A 17,367-nucleotide genomic window follows, 5' to 3' on the forward strand; every position below is an offset into this window, starting at 1 on the left:
CAACTTAGTGTCATCCGCAAATTTGGAGATACTACATTTAATCCCCTCATCTAAATCATTAATGTACAGTGTAAACAGCTGGGGCCCCAGCACAGAACCTTGCGGTACCCCACTAGTCACTGCCTGCCATTCTGAAAAGTACCCATTTACTCCTACTCTTTGCTTCCTGTCTGACAACCAGTTCTCAATCCATGTCAGTACACTACCCCCAATCCCATGTGCTCTAACTTTGCACATCAATCTCTTGTGTGGGACCTTGTCGAACGCCTTCTGAAAGTCCAAATATACCACATCAACTGGTTCTCCCTTATCCACTCTACTGGAAACATCCTCAAAAAATTCCAGAAGATTTGTCAAGCATGATTTCCCTTTCACAAATCCATGCTGACTTGGACCTATCATGTCACCTCTTTCCAAATGCACTGCTATGACATCCTTAATAATTGATTCCATCATTTTACCCACTACCGATGTCAGGCTGACCGGTCTATAATTCCCTGTTTTCTCTCTCCCTCCTTTTTTAAAAAGTGGGGTTACATTGGCTACCCTCCACTCCATAGGAACTGATCCAGAGTCAATGGAATGTTGGAAAATGACTGTCAACGCATCCACTATTTCCAAGGCCACCTCCTTAAGTACTCTGGGATGCAGTCCATCAGGCCCTGGGGATTTATCGGCCTTCAATCCCATCAATTTCCCCAACACAATTTCCCGGCTAATAAGGATTTCCCTCAGTTCCTCCTCCTTACTAGACCCCCCGACCCCTTTTATAACCGGAAATGCTGGAAATACTTAGTAGGTCAGGTAGCATAAGAAATAGGAAGAGGAGTAGGTCATTTGGCCCTTCGAACCTGCTCCGCCATTTAATAAGATCATGGCTGATCAGATCTTGGTCTCAACTCCACTTCCCTGCCCGCTCTCCATAACCTTCACTTCCTTATCATTCGCAGAATCTGTGAGAGTTAATGGCCCTGAAATTCCGTTTTGGTCTTCCCGTGGGCAAACTAAAGAAAAAAGGTCAAAAACTGCGCACTTAACTGTTGCTGCTGCGCCCGCTTGAATCTCCGAGCCTGAGGCCTTCACTCATCCGCATCGGAGTGCATGCACATCAGGACGTGCGCAGGGCTGGAGCTGTAGTCACATGGCTCTGGGCAGCCAATCAAGGTACAGTATTTTCTCATTCATAATAATGGGAATTCTGTAAGTTGGAGTTCCCATTATTATGAATGAGAAACCCTCCAAAAACACAAAAAAATCAATAAAAAATAGAAAAATACACAACATATTTAAGAATCATTTAAATTAAAGTTCTTATAAAAAATAATATTTTCCCAACTTTTTTTAAAGATGTCTTAAAATAAACTTACCGTAGCGAGTAGGGTTTTTAACAATAAAGTATGTTTTCATATGTGTTTATTTCATTAAAGTTTAATGTTTTTATGTATTTTTAAGCACTTGCGCCTGTAAAATATCATAAATATCGGAAATCTTGCCCTGCAAGCGTCCTCGCTCCCGATATGCGCGAGATCTGTCAAGCCAGAAACTTGACAGATCGGAAAAGCTGGATTTCAGCACATGCGCATTGTGCGCTGAAACCTGGCTTTTCCGATGCCTTCGCAGGTCCGTAGGAACTTCGTATGGACCCGGGATGTTGGAATTTCAGGGCTAATGTTTCAGGTTGATGTTGACCTGAAACGCTAACTCTGCTTATTTCTCCACAGATGCTGCACGACTTGCTGAGTATTTCCTTCTTATTCTTTGTTGCCATTATTACAGTTGAGGATAAAGAAGTTGCTTCATTTGTATGGAATTACATAAAAGACCCAATGAGGACACTATACCAGCCTCCAAATCTCTTGTTTTACATCCAAGCTACTGCTGTGAAGTCATTTGCAGGCAGCAGAAGAAAGTAAATGGGAAAACTGTAGTGAAAAAGAAATAAAAATGACAAATACCCTGTAATAGTTCTAATCCACTGTAACAGTAAATGCAAAGAGATACGTTTATTTATCTTTCAGGACACCAGCCTCTAATTTGATCTAATTAGCTGTCTCATCCTAAATTGAATGCAATCTCCATTCACAATTACTGGAATAACACAGACTATCACGGATGCAGAATTTTTACTTCTGTCAAATAATTATTTAAAGACACAAACAAAATCTGTTGCTGTATTCTTATTCCAAATATGATATATTGGTATGCTAATTCCACAAGAACAACATTCTACTTCTTTCTTAGCTAAAAGAAATTCTCCTAAAGGCTAACTGTGAAGCTTATTTTTTAAAGCAATTGTATATTTTTTCAGTTGTCTGAATCTGCCATGATGTACTCAGAATGTAAATTGCAAAAATAAGCTTCTTGAGATATATCTTTTGTATGAAATGCATCTAAATCTTGCCCGAAATAAATCCTGCTGATGTTTTGATTTACAGTTTGATTAAAATGCCCACAGCTTTCTGAACTAACGCATCACTGTTTCCTTTCATTTTTAGTAGCCTAACAAATCAATGGTATAATTTGACAATTCAATCCATTTTTCATAGTCCCAGAGGTGTGACTGAATTGCATTGATATTAGCAGGCATTTTGTTCATCATGAATTTGTTTTCCAAATGAAATTTATAGGCTGGAATCTCCGACCCGGGCTCTGACAATGGAAGCCCCGAAGGGAGTGTTTATTTCTGCAGTCGAAGGGGACCTCAAGGCCACCTGTCGAAGAAAACTACAGCTTGAGTCTACAGATGGGGAGGTAAGCTCTTCTGATGGGGACTTGCACTTGTAAATCTGTCACACACCACTGTCGGGATGGGCACTAAATGTTGGCTTTACCAGCGATGCCCACATCCCTTGAATGAATTTTTTTTTTAAACTGATTCTGTCCTCTTATATCAGGATGGTGCATTTGGCCCTTGGTTAGACATAAAATAGTGCAAACAAAGTACTGGGGTTAAATTCTAGAGGATTAGAATGCAAAAGCAAGGAGGTAATGTTAAATGTAAATAGAACCTTGGTTAGACCATACAAAAAGGATAGGGAAGTACTAGAGAAAGTGCAGAAATGATTTACAAGAATGATACCCAAATTGAGAGAATACAACTGTCAGGGAACACTGAACAGGTTGGGGCTCTTTTACCTGGAAAAGGTAACACTAAGAGGAGACCTGCACTGTAGATTCTAGGCGTGTCACCATCAACCTTAAGAACGTGCGTATGATTTGCATTCTGCTGCGGTCCAAATCTTGGCTATGCTATTCCAAGTCTGCCGGTGGGGGGAGAGGTGGGGGTGGCCACTGAGGTTGGCTCTGAGTGGAGAACAGATATTTTTCTTCTGGGCAAGGAACAGCTGGATGGGGACTACCACTGGCCTGCTTTCACCCATCCGGTGGCTGGCCACCATGCCCTTTCAGATGCACTTGTATTGAGTTAAGAGGGTACATTTTGTTCTAAGGGTGCCTGCTGGATCCCCAGCAGCTGCCCCTTGTTTTTCCTTTCCCAGACCACTTGCATGGCCCAGAGGGATCGCCAGTGACAGACCCGCCCATGTCTGAATCATGCTCTTAAAAAACAAGAGGAAAGGCGAATATAGTTGTAGGCCAGAAGACCACAAATTCCTTGTATCATTTTGGGCGTGGGGGAGGTGCGATAACAAGTACCTACAAACTAAACATCTCATTAGCAGCCCTGGGACTCCTGCAAACCAAACATCATCATCATAGGCAGTCCCTTGGAATCAAGGAAGACTTGCTTCCACTCTAAAAATGAGTCCTTAGGTGGCTGAATAGTCCAATACGAAAACCACAGTCCCTGTCACAAGTGGGACAGATAGTCGTTAGGGGAAAGGGTGGATGGGACTGGTTTGCCGCAATCTCTTTCCGTTGCCTGCGCTTGATTTCTGCAAGCTCTCGGCGATGAGACTCGAGGTGCTCAACGCCCTCCCGGATCTACTTCCTCCACTTCGGGTGGTCTTTGGCCAGGGACTCCTAGGTGTCAGTGGGGATGTTGCACTTGATCAAGGAGGCTTTGAGGGTGTCCTTGTAAAGTTTCCTCTGCCCACCTTTGGCTCGCTTGCCAGGAAGGAGTTCCGAGTAGAAACCAACAGTCCACGAGCTAACCACAAGTTACCCTCTGTGGGATGCTGAACAAATGAACTGAGGGAAAGAATGAGGTGGTAAGCTGGAAACACACCCTCCCACCCCATTATCATAGCAATGGTGGGTCTGTGCCTAATACATGTGCTGACCAAGTTATGGCCACTGGAATAGCCCCACGAAATCCCAGCGCATTGTCATTGGGATGGATACTGGAGGTAATACATCTCTGCCAAATCATCCTCATTCCAACGCCATGGGGATGCCTGTAGGTGTGGTTCTCTGTTTAAAAATACCAGCCGGTAAACATCATAAGAATAACATTAAAAACAGTAATAAAAACAGAAAATGCTGGAAATCTCAGCAGTACCTGTGAAGAGAAACAGAGTTAACGTTTCAGGTCTGTGACCATTCGTCAGAACTGGAAAAGTTCGAGATGTAACAGATTTTTAAGGAAGTGCAGGGGCACTGAAAGGGGGAGGGGAGGAAAGAACAAAAGGGAAGGTCTGTGATAGGGAGGAAGACAGGAGTGATTTAAGAGAGGGCAGGAGTGATTAAAGAAACAGTGTTACCAGGAATTGCTATCTTGCAAGCCACAACATTCCATTTAACCATTGATCCAGGTTTCAACACCAGCCGTCAGAAAATAATGCAATGCCAGTATATACTGGTGCTTTGATTTGCATCTTGAAGGCAGTAGTGCTGACTTACCTTTACTTTTGCTCTGACACTTGGAAAAATACAGATCAGTTTTCACACAAAAATTAGTGCCTTTTTCAAAATATTTGTGGTTCTCCAAATTATTTGTGAACTTATAGCTTTAAAGTTCAAACTTGATAAGAGTAGTTTGATAGAATAAAATTGCTCGGGACTGAATTCCTCAATTTTAAGAAATTAATAAAACACTTTGTCAATATGCTTAAAGGAACCTCACAACCTTTATTGATAGATTCTGATCTGAGTAATTACTTCTGGTTGGTTCAACTACAATGACGAGAAATGATGTGACTACTGGTTTAGTGAATTGCAAATTTCTAAAGTATGGACCTCTATTTCCAAGATTATAAAAGATTACTGAGGCTGGACTTTTGAAGATTTGAGCCCTGTAGTTACAGTTGGTCACACTGGTAGAAACACTTAATGTATTCATACAATATTCTGCTATTTTAATAAAAGCATTAGCCTATTTGAAATTACAACATGCTGCGGTGCAGAGGGACCTGGGGGTCCTTGTGCATGAATCCCATAAAGTTAGTTTGCAGGTGCAGCAGGTAATCAGGAAGGCGAATGGAATGTTGGCCGTCATTGCGAGAGGGATGGAGTACAAAAGCAGGGAGGTCCTGCTGCAACTGTATGGGGTATTGGTGAGGCCGCACCTGGAGCACTGCGTGCAGTTTTGGTCACCTTACTTAAGGAAGGATATACTAGCCTTGGAGGGGGTACAGAGACGATTCACTAGGCTGATTCTGGAGATGAGGGGGTTACCTTATGTTGATAGATTGAGTAGACTGGGTCTTTACTCGTTGGAGTTCAGAAGAATGAGGGGTGATCTTATAGAAACATTTAAAATCATGAAAGGGATAGACAAGATAGAGGCAGAGAGGTTGTTTCCACTGGTCGGGGAGACTAGAACTAGGGGGCACAGCCTCAAAATACGGGGGAGCCAATTTAAAACCGAGTTGAGAAGGAATTTCTTCTCCCAGAGGGTTGTGAATCTGTGGAATTCTCTGCCCAAGGAAGCAGTTGAGGCTGGCTCATTGAATGTATTCAAATCACAGATAGATAGATTTTTAATCAATAAGGGAATTAAGGGTTACGGGGAGCGGGCGAGTAAGTGGAGCTGGGTCCACGGCCAGATCAGCCGTGATCTTGTTGAATGGCGGAGCAGGCTCGAAGGGCTAGATGGCCTACTCCTGTTCCTAATTCTTATGTTCTTATGTTCTTATAAAATAAATATGTTGTGTTCATCCACTAATATAGCCAATAACAATTTCTAGCTTTTAGATTATATGCTGACCAAAACAATTGGTATCGTTGCAAACTGTATAAGCAGTATTGTGTGTGTGCGCGTGAGTGACCAAGGACTCATTAAGTTGACATGTTGGATTTATGGATATCATCTAGACTATGATTAATGGATAGAATATATTGATTTTCACCCACATTCACTATGGCCCTGAATTTACTGAAGGACTCCACCTAACTCCCGTAACAACTCTGGGAGGAGTCCAGTGGAACCTATTGGTAAAAAGCAGGTACCCGGTGGTGTGGGGTCTCTGTCATGTCTGAGATTTTCCAGTGAGGTGTACTGACGGGAGGAGTGGCCTGGAACCCGAGAAAGGAACAAAACATTTTTAGAAAAATTTGGTACAGCCCTCTTTTACAGGAGGCCAAAGAGGAGATGGCTGGGGTCTTAGGATGGCCTAGGTAACATCCCCCGCACCCCCTCCCCCACCCCCCACCACTACCCAAATGCAGACAGGCGTTGGATTTTCTAGTTTCATTGGGCCCAAGTTTCGGGCCGCGCCTAGAACGGCGCAGCCCCGACCTGGACGCCCGTTTTTCGCACCACGAAGTGCGCCTAAAAAATTCTTCCAGATTCTCCAGCTCCCTGCTGGTCCTCTGGCCCTCGGCGTGGTGCAGCACAAGCTGTGGGGGGCGGAGCTCGGTCCCTGTGCTGAAAACAGTGTCGGGACCTCTGCACATGCGCGCTACAATGGGCGCGCATGTGCAGTATCTCCAGGCGCCCAAAGCTGTGTGGGAGGGGCCCGAAGCACGCAGCCCCTAGCCCTGGCCGAATGGCCTCACTGGGGCTGCGTGGATAAGGCTCCTCCCACGTCCAGCTCCTGCTTCCACCTGACCCGACTCGACTCGACTCCCGCTCCCCCGCCCCCGGACCGGACCCGACCCGCGCTCCCCCCCCTCCCCCTGACCCGAAACGAACCGACCTCCCTCTCACCACCCCTTCCCACCCGACCCGCGCTCCCGACGCCCCCCACCTGGACCCGACCCAACCCAACCTGACCTCCCTCCCCCCGCCCCCGACACGAACCGTGCTCCCGACCCCCCCGCCTCCCCCCTCCCCCCCCCCCCGCCGGTCTGGCCCCGACCCGATCCGACCCACGCTCCCGACCCCGGACCTGACCCGACCCAACACCACCTACCTGTAAATCTGGTGCTGGGGACGGGTCCTGCCCGAAGTCTTGGGCCCGGCCGCCGGCCCCGGACCGTTCAGCCTCTCCCCCCCCCCGTTCAGTCTCTCCCCCCCCTTCTCCTCCACCCCCTTTCCCCCTTCTCCTTTCCCCCCTTCTCCTATCCCCCCTTCTCCTCTCTCTCCCTTCTCCTCTCCCCCCCTTTCCCCTTCTCCTCCTCCCCCTTCCCCTTCTCCTCCTTCCCCACTTCCCCTTCCCCCCTTCCCCTTCCCGTTCTTCTCCCCCCCCTTCCCCTCTGCCTCCTCCCTCCCTCCCCTCCCCCTGCCCCCCCCTCTCTCCTCTACCCCCCTCCTCCCCCTCCCGTCACTGTCAGAAACACAGACACTGACAGACAGAGAGTGAGAGACATACACAGACAGACAGACAGAGAGATAAAGACACTGACAGAGACACACTGTGGGGGGTGGGGGGGGGGCATCCCAGCACGCAGTTGGAGGGCTCCCGGTGCTGCAGTCGGTAAGTAGAAAATGTTTTATTTATTTATTTTAAAAAAATATATTTCTTATTAATTTTTTTTGATTGATTTATTGGTTGATTTATTGATGTTTTTATCATTTATTATTGATGATGGCTCTTTATTTGTAAAACTGAAGTGTTTAATGTTTGTAAACTTCCCTTTAAACCCCCCCCGCCCCATTCCCTACGCCTGATTTGTAACCTACGCCTGATTTTCTAAAGTGTAGACAAGGTTTTTTCGAGCGTACAAAAATCTTCACTTACTCCATTCTAAGTTAGTTTGGAGTAAGTTTTCACTGACGAAACTTTGAAAACAGGCGTAAGTGGCCGGACACGCCCCCTTTTGAAAAATAAATTCTGTTCCAAAGTGAAACTGTTCTAACTGACTCGAACTGGAGCAAACTAAATGCCGAGAATTTGAATTTCTAAGATACTCCGTTCTACACCAGTTGCTCCAAAAAATCAGGAGCAACTGAGGCCGAAACTTGGGCCCAATGGCAGGCAAGTACCGAAGATGCCTATAGTGGAGGAGGCATCTGCTTTCTCCATGCAGCTTCAGTGCTCTCTTGCTGACGGTACAAACTCTGGCGGGGTCAGCGCTGGCGGGCACAACCAGTGGGTATGCCAGGATCACGGCCTGTTGATTTGCAGGGCCTATATTCTACTCTTTTATAAACTCTTAAATTCACTACCCTCTATTTCTTACTGTTACTGCTATGATATAGCTATAGATTTTTTTATTTTATGATAATATTTTACTGTTTTGTTATCATAGAAATTGCCAGTTGCATTACAGCAGTAAAAGTAGTTTGGAAATTCTACTATATACGGTGGCTATTGCCGAATAACACTCAGGATTTCACAAGAGGGCATTAGAAGGGAATTATGTTTCAGTTCTCAAGCTAAGTTACAAAAGTATCATGTATCTTATGAAAATCCTCGTTGGTTGGGAGTGAATAGTAAGCTGTCATTTAATCAAATGTTAAAAACCACAAAAGTGAAACTTGAATGATTTGTGGATATCATCTGAGATTAAACTATTTGTTTGCAGTCATTCTGTAGCATGTTTTCACAGCTGTGACTGTCATTGTTTTATGCTCAGTGATTAGACTGGGATCATTTTTACCAGCAATTAAAACTGCAGAGTGACTGAAGATTACAGCCACAACTAATGAACGCTCCTTTAAAGTTATACTGGGACAGTAGCAGAGGTTGAAATGAAAAGTACACAAAGAAAACCAGCAATCTTTAGAAGATGGCAGTCTGATTACTAACTCATTAAATCAGTTAAGTCATGTAAGTTAGGACTTGTCAGACCAGAATACAGGTACTTGATTTGCTTACTGTATTATCATTTAGCAGGATTGTCAGTTTTTAACTACTCTACATAGGATCATAGGGTACATGTTGTGGAGCTTCCAAACCTTACTCTCATATACCCATTTGCAATAACTATCAAGTCAAAATTTTTACTATTAGAAAATATGAATCAAAAATTAGGAAATTAGAAAGAAATTCAGGCAAAAATGTTACAATTAAAAAGCAAAATGTTTTGTAATAAGTTACCAAGGAATGCCTTTTGAAGAAGACAGTCTTTGGTCCCTGCCACAAACACCATATCCTAGCCACCGACTTCATTCTCCCTCCTGGCCATTGTCTCAAGCTGAATCAGATGGTTTGCAGCATCGCCATCCTGTTAGACCTTCAGCTAGGCTTCCAATCCCATACTCACCATCCCAAAGACCTCTGTAATCGCAACCACCTTTGCCTCTGCCTCTACCTCTACCTCTGCCCATCCACCATTGAAACACTCATACATTCCTTTGTCACCTCCAAACTTGACATACCCAGAATTCTGTTTGGGCCCAAGGACAGAGAGTGGACAGATCACCTGCTTGTGGTCTTAATTTGGAATGCAATCCAGTTCAACTGAAAATCTGCCCAATGTTTTAGTTCCTGTCATTTGCTGGTAAGGAGGGCTGGGTGGATCTTCTGTACAACCCTCCTACAGCAAGGGTGCATGTCTGTGGGAATTTATGGGTCACTTTGGAAATTCTATCCAGTAAACCTTTATAAGATGTCAGCTGAGAGCTGGCATGAGTCTGAAAGGTCTCAAACCTTTACCAAGCCAAAGTAACAAATCGTGGAGTAGATTGCTTACTTTAAGTAGATGCCCTACTGGCTCCATTTGGAGCTGAAGAAAGGAATAAAATACATTTCTCATTGGGTCCTTCCTGGGTCTGTCCTGCTCTTATAAAGGCCTAGATCTGCTCCAATTTTCCAGGCCTCTTCGAATCACACAATCTTACAACACTGAAGGAGGCCATTTGGATTATTGTCCCACTCCGCTAATCCCATAGCTCTATGAATGTTTCCTTTGGGGCAGCTGCTACTGATGCACAATTTTTCAGGTGCCAGTGACACACCCATTCCATGGGGTTGACTCCATCTATATAATTTTGAATGGGGACTGCGCCACTGTGTCTGAGTAACAGGCAGTCACTCCACCAAATTTCCTCAGGTGGCGTGCGACTCCAGAATTTTCAACTAAATGAGAATTGTCACAGTTGATGATAAGGAACGTTTTAGCCTGCAGCCCACATGGTCCCCTTTATGAGGGAGCTTATATGCATACTGGTATTGTCCTTTTGGACTGTCTTTTCAATTGTTCGGCCATTGCATCATATTGGTTATAGTTATATGACTTAGAATCATAGAAATTTACAGCACGGAAGGATGTCATTGAGCACATCATGTCTGTGCCAGCCGACAAAGAGCTATTCAGCCTAATCCCACTTTCCAGTTCTTGGTCCATAGCCTTGTAGATTACAGCACTTCAAGTGCATATCCAAGTACTTTTTAAATACTATAAGGGTTTCTGCCTCTACCACCCTTTCAGGCAGTGAGTTCCAGACTCCCACCACCCTCTGGGTAAACACATTTCTCCTCAAATCCCCTCCCTTCCTCCTATCACTTACTTTTAATCTATGCCCTCTGGTTATTGACCCCTCTGTTGAGGGGAATAGGTCCTTCCTAGCCACTCTATCTAGGACCTTCAAAATTTTATCCATCTCAATAAGGTCGCCTCTCAGCCTCCTCTGTTCCAAAGAAAACAAATCCAGCCTGTCCAATCTTTCCTCGTAACTAAAATTCTCCAGTCCAGGCAACATCCTCGTAAATCTCCTCTGTACCCTCTCTAGTGCAATTACATCTTTCCTGTAATGTGGTGACCAAAATTGCATGCAATATTCTAGCTGTGGCCTAGCTAGTGTTTTATGCAGTTCAAGCCTACCTTTCATTCTTTTATATTCTATGCTTCGGCTAATAACGGTAATTATCCCGTAAGCATTCTTAACTATCTTATCTACCTGTTCTGCTAACTTCAGGGATCTGTGGACATGCACTCCAAGGTCCTCTACACTTCTCAGTATCCTAACATTTATTCTGTATTCCCTTTCCTTGTTAGTCCTCCCCAAATGCATTACATCACATTTCTCCAAATTGAATTCCATTTGCCACTGTTCTGCCCACCTGACCAGTCCATTGATATCTTCATGCAGTCTCCAGCTTTCTCCTTCATTATTAACCACACGGGCAATTTTTGTATCATCTGCAAACTTTTTAATCATACCCCCCTACATTCAAGTCCAATTCATTGATATATACCACAAAAGCAAGGGACCTAGTACCGAACCCTACAGATCTCCACTAGAAACAAACTCACTCATCGACCATTAACCTTTGCTTCTTGCCTCTGAGCCAGTTTTGGATTCGACTTACTACTTTGCCATGGATCCATGGGCTTTTACTTTCATGACCAGTCTGCCATGTGGGACCTTATCAAAAGTCTTGCTAAAATCCATTTCGACTACTTCAAATGCACTGCCCTCATCGACCCTCCTTGTTACCTCCTCAAAAAATTAACCAAATTAGTCAGACATGACCTTCCCTTAACACATTGATGTTGACTGACCTTGATTAATTCATGTCTTTCTAAATGTTGATTTATCCTGTCCCTCAGAAGTTTTTCAAATAATTTTCCCACCACCGAGGTTAGGCTGATTGGCCTGGAATTACTTGCTCTATCTCTTCCTCCCTTTTTAACCAATGGTACAATGTTAGCAGTGCTTCAGTAACACACGTGTAGCCAGAGAGGATTGGAAAATGATGGTCAGAGCCTCTGCTATTTCCTCTCTTGCTTCTCTTAACATTTTGGGATACATTTCACCAGGCCTGAGGATTTATCCACTTTCAAAGCTGCTAACCCCCTTAATACTTCCTTGTTCATTTCATCTAATATTTCACACTCCTCCTCCTTGATTGCAAAGTCTGCATCATCCCTCTCTTTTTTGACAACAGATGCAAAGGATACATTAAGAACCATACCCATGTCTTCCACCTCCACACACACTAATAGGCCCTACTCTTTTTTTAGTTATCCTTTTGCTCTTCATTTATTTGTAAAACATCTTTGTGCTTTCCTTGATTTTACTTGCCAATATTTTTCATGCTCTGTCTTTACTTTCCTTTTTAAATTCATCCCTGTTCTTTCTATACTCCTCACGGGTTTCTGCAGTATTTAGCCCTCATTATCTGTCATATGCTTCTCTTTTTTTCTTTATCCTACCCTGTATGCCCCTTGAGATCCAAGGAGCTCTAGATTTGTTAGTCGCACCCTTTTTCTTTAAGGGAGCATACTTGCTCTGAACCCTCACTATCTCCTCCTTGAATGCTTCTCACTGCTTTGACACTGATTTAACTTCAAGTTGCTGTTTCCAGTCCACTTTGGCTAAATCAAAGCTCCGCTTAGTAAAATTACCTCATCCCCAATTGAGAACTTTTATTCTTGGTCTATCTTTGTCCTTTTCCATAATTACCCTAAATCTAACTGAATTATGATCACTACCACCAAAATGTTCTCCCACTGATACCCCTTCCACCTGTCCAGTTTCATTCCCTAAAACTAAGTCCAGAACTGCCCCTCTCTTATTGGGCTTGCTACGTATTGGCTAAAAAAGTTCTGCTGAAAGCATTTTAAGAATTCTGCTCCCTCTATACCTTTCACACTAATTCTATCCTAGTCAATATTAGGGTAGTTGAAATCCCCTACTATTATTGTCCTATTGTTTTTGCACTTCTTAGTAATTTGCCTACATATTTGTTCTTCTATCTCCCTCTGATTGTTTGGGGATCTATAGTACACTCCCAGCAGTGTGATTGCCTCTTTTTTATTTTTCAGTTCAACCCATATGGCCTCATTTGATGATCCTTCAAACATATCATCCCTCCTCACAGCTGTAATTGTTTCTTTAATCAATATTGCGACCCCCCACCTCCTTTTTTATCCCCCTCTCTATCTCGTCTGAAAACACTGTAACCAGGGATGTTGAGCTGCCATTCCTGCCCTTCTTTCAGCTATGGCTCAGTAATAGCTAAAATATCATACTCCCACCTGTCTATCTGTGCCTTCAGCTCACCTACCTTATTCCCTGAACTCTTTGCATTGAAGTACAGGTATATACCGGTTAGCACTGCCAAACTCCCTTGTTGTCTATTTTCTAGCCTTTGTTTCCTCTGCCTTCCAAACTTGCTTACTAATTTTCTGCCTTCCATTTTCAGCTTTCCTTCTCTCCCTTCTGAATTTACTCTCAGGTTCCCATCCCCTGCCAAGCTAGTTTAAATCCACTCTAACAGTACTATCAGCCCTCCCCCCCCATCGCCCCACCCCATCCCCGCAAGGATATTGATCCCGGCCCTGTTGCAACCTGTGCAGCTTGTGCAGGTCCCACCTCCCCCCAGAAATGGTTCCAATGCCTCAGGAATCTAAAGCTCTCCCTCCTGCACCATCTCTCCAGCCATGCATTCATCTGCTCTATCCTTCTATTTCTATATTTACTGGCTCGTGGCTCTGGGAGTAAACCGGAGATTACTACCTTTGAGGTCCTGCATTTTGATCTCTTTCCTAGCTCCCTAAAATCTGCCTGCAGGACCTCATCCCTCTTTCTACCTATGTCATTGGTGCTGATATGGACCGTGACCTCTGGTTGTTCACCCTCCCCCCTCAGAATGTCCTGTAGCCGTTCAGACTTTATGTGGTATAAGCAAGAATGAATGCATTGCACTATTTAAGCAATCGTTTACAAAGTACAATTGAGAATGATATTACCCGTTGTCCTTTGGTTAGAAGGTGCAACCCATTTCCAGCCCGCTGCCCAAAATGATTTTACATTGATTGGGCTTGTTAATCCCGTCCAGTGTGTTTGCCGACCAATTGAAGGAAGCGGGACTGATGAAGTCATTTGATGACGCATCATCAGCCAGTTTCCTTAAAGGGACCATGCGCAGATTTAGTTTGACACTTGTGCTGTCAGTGTTCTACAACATTGAGGTGCTGCAAACACTGACAAACACTGCAGAGAGGTGCATGGCTGCACCCAGGTTCTCCCATGACACCCTCCATATGCTTATGCAGGGAGTCACAACACACAGGGAGGTTTCCTTCCCTTCTAGTGGGTGGAAGAGACGTCCCCAGGAGATGAACGCAGCCTGGTTACACATTGCACAGGAGGACACAAGCAGGGATGTCATCAGGAGGACCAGGGTGCAGTGGCACAAACCTTTCAATGATCTCAGTGGATTACAAAACATTACTGCAAAGCCACACTTAACCTCATCCTACTGTGCCTCTCATCACATCCCCATCACTCTGCATTCCCTAACTTATTCCTACACATCCTTCCTCACACCAACCTACCTTGCACCTCCACCATCCCTCTCTATCTACATTATCACTTCCCCATCTCACTAGCCACCCCTCACACTCACGTTTATCCTAGTCTAATCATACCAACTAACAACACACAAGGGTTTCTGTTAATGTGGTATCAAACATTGAATCCTTTATGTTGAACATTTTGCGTTCTTGGACAGATGTGTGTGCACCTTTGGAAATGGCTTAGTGAGCTGTAGTAAATGGTGAGACTTAGCGGTACCCCCGTAATGGTGATGAATGTGAAAGGAATGGCTTGAGCACTGAGGGATGCTTTATGGTGTTGGTGTGGGGTGGTGCCAACCTAGTGCATCATGTGGCAGCCAGGATGTACAGTTTCAAGTGAAGTAAATCTGGCCATAGTGAGGTCATCCCTGGCCTCCCGGGCAGCAATGTGGTCAGGTGCTGTTCCCCTGTGTCCTGTACAGCATCAGCTGATTGCGGAGAAGGTTGGTGTTGTTGTTGGTGCTGCTGGCGTGCCTGGTGCTGTAGGTGTTGGGGATGATCGTGGTGGGATTCTGAGGACCAAGTTCGTTTCAAGGCACTGATGTTGGTGTAATAGATGGCAGGTGAGATTGGGATGACAGAAGCAATCTGTCAATGGTGAGAGAGGTTGTTCCAATGAGGTGACACTGGATGGAGAGTTTGCTCCAAACACTTGCAACCTGTATAAAGCTCAATCTTTCTTCCAAATGCAGTAAGTAACAGCTTCTGAGCTTGGAAAGTGAACATCTGTGAGATAGGAGCTGTTATAGCATAATCGCAGCTGTCAAGTAATGAGATAATTTCATGGCCATTCAACTCCCACCCTGCTTATCTGCCATGATCCCTGAGCAGCATGGACTCCATGGACGACCTGGTAAACTCTGAAGATGAGCTGAAAATAGTTCTTATTCCTCAGTTAACCAGGTCATAATGACCTGAATTGCCTCCCCCGTCACTACGTGTCGGATCTGCTCAGCGCTGACAGACCCAACATCTGGGAAAGGTGCATGGCAGCAGGTTGACATCAGGGTCCTGACCTGTCAAAAAAAAACATTCTCCCACCCGACCCATCACCGATCCCGTCCACTGACCACCTCCCGCAAAATTCCCCTCAATGTGAGGGTGGTGTTCTGTCAGCAAAATTGGGGTAGAGAACAAAACCTATCTGACATTAAACAAGAAATAAATTGGATTCATTGGCAGTTCTAGAATATGACTTGTGTTTCATAACAGAGCCCTGAAGATAAGTTACACCATTATAAAACTGCATATGTGTTATTTGAATTTTGTCACTGGTTTTAAACTGGGGCTGTCCTGTAATCCAATATTTTGTTTAACTGAAGTATTCAAGAAAGATCAGCATGTGTTCAGTCTACATTAGCGGGGTCTTACCAGCATTGCAGAACATACTCTTTAAATAGTGGATAAGGTTTCTCTTTTTATTTCTTTTCTTCAGATATTTTTAAATGCAAAAACAATCCGATTGGGAAACATCCCCCAGGGCTCCACCTCCTCATCCTCAGCCAGTTCTTCGAACCTACGTCAGACTGTCTACGAAGTGTGCGTGTGTCCCAATGGCAAACTCTTTCTGTCTCCAGCAGCGGCCGGTTCCACCTGCCAGTTGAGCAGCAACATCTGTTTGCGGATTTAAATCCATGGACGTTGTTGCAATTCTACCACCGTAAAAGCCTTTTCGGTACTGTCGCTTGGCATCTGTTTTGACTCTCATGGTGTACCAGGAACCACAATGATGTTACAAAGCTTCTGTTGCCACACAGCAGAAGGACGTGGCTGCCTTTCAAATGGGAATGGACCAGTTGGTGTAGAAAGTGTTAGTGAAGAGATATGCCTGCACCAGAACAACTTGGATACCATCCTTTTCCAGAAAGGGGGAGAAATACACAGGTGCCTTTGCTAATCTAAGTAAAGCACATAGTTTTTTATTGTTAGCAGGACCTGATTATGAAAGGATTGAATATATAATACCACAAATAAGATAATAAGTCATTTCTCAGAACTTTAGTTCCCTTTTCAACATCTAAACAGACTTTGGTTTTGCCGTATAGTACCAAACAAGAGTTCAAGAAATTCCGAAGTAGTTTTGATTGAACATTTAAATATAATGTGGTATTTGCATGTCATTCATTTGGAAAGGAATGGACAAATCGTTCATTCTTACCTCCTTTTTTTCAATGTGAAATGAAATCATGTCAACCATAACTTCCCAGGACCTCTCATAGCATTGTTGGTGAAACCATGGTTTTGTGTTATTGATTTTTTTTTGTGATGTGGTATAAACCAAAGAATTGAACGCGTGATATAAATTCCCAACACTGCACACTGCAGCTGCTACTGACCAGTAAGGCAGCGTCAAGAGATTCTTAAGGACATATTAGGGGGTGAGCGAACATCCATTTCCAAATCCAGTGAAAAACATCTGGCCAGACTATACCCAGTATATCCTGGGCCAGCCCAAATCAAGGCCAAATTTCAACTGCTTAAGTTATTGTTTCCTCTCTGACTCAGTGGCAGATTGAAAAATGTGGTGCTCCCTGAACCTAGCAAAGCTTGGTTTTGGCCTGGTTCTACTGAACCATTTAATTTCAGTCTTGGATTTGCGCTCATCCCTAAAGGACATCACATGTAATCTTTTATGTGTTACACCAGGCCTGCTAGCCATTTTCCTTTCTTTCTTTACTGATCTCATTAAAATACATTTTCTTTATGTATGAAAAATTTAACCTGAATGATAAAGGAAACTATTTTCTTACACATTCTATGCAAATGTTTGTAAAATTGCAATATTGCCAAAATGACAAAAGCTGTGCTTTTGTACTCTATATGTCTCTTGCTTTA

At 44.0% G+C, this 17,367-nt stretch overlaps 1 protein-coding gene across 2 annotated transcripts in view; it reads left to right on the top strand.

Moving 5' to 3' along the window:
• LOC139232499 (zeta-sarcoglycan) overlaps window positions 1–17,147 on the top strand; it is an 817,822-nt gene extending 800,675 nt beyond the window's left edge. For both annotated transcript variants that reach the window (XM_070862812.1, XM_070862822.1), the window contains 2 exons: window positions 2,628–2,751; window positions 15,968–17,147. In XM_070862812.1, the coding sequence (XP_070718913.1) occupies window positions 2,628–2,751; window positions 15,968–16,162 (319 nt within the window). In that variant the 3' untranslated portion in view covers window positions 16,163–17,147. The remainder of the gene's footprint in view (window positions 1–2,627; window positions 2,752–15,967) is intronic.
• Window positions 17,148–17,367: the final 220 nt, after the last annotated feature.

The sequence above is a fragment of the Pristiophorus japonicus genome, chromosome 2, assembly GCF_044704955.1.
Source record: "Pristiophorus japonicus isolate sPriJap1 chromosome 2, sPriJap1.hap1, whole genome shotgun sequence".
Classification (NCBI taxonomy): domain Eukaryota; kingdom Metazoa; phylum Chordata; class Chondrichthyes; family Pristiophoridae; genus Pristiophorus; species Pristiophorus japonicus.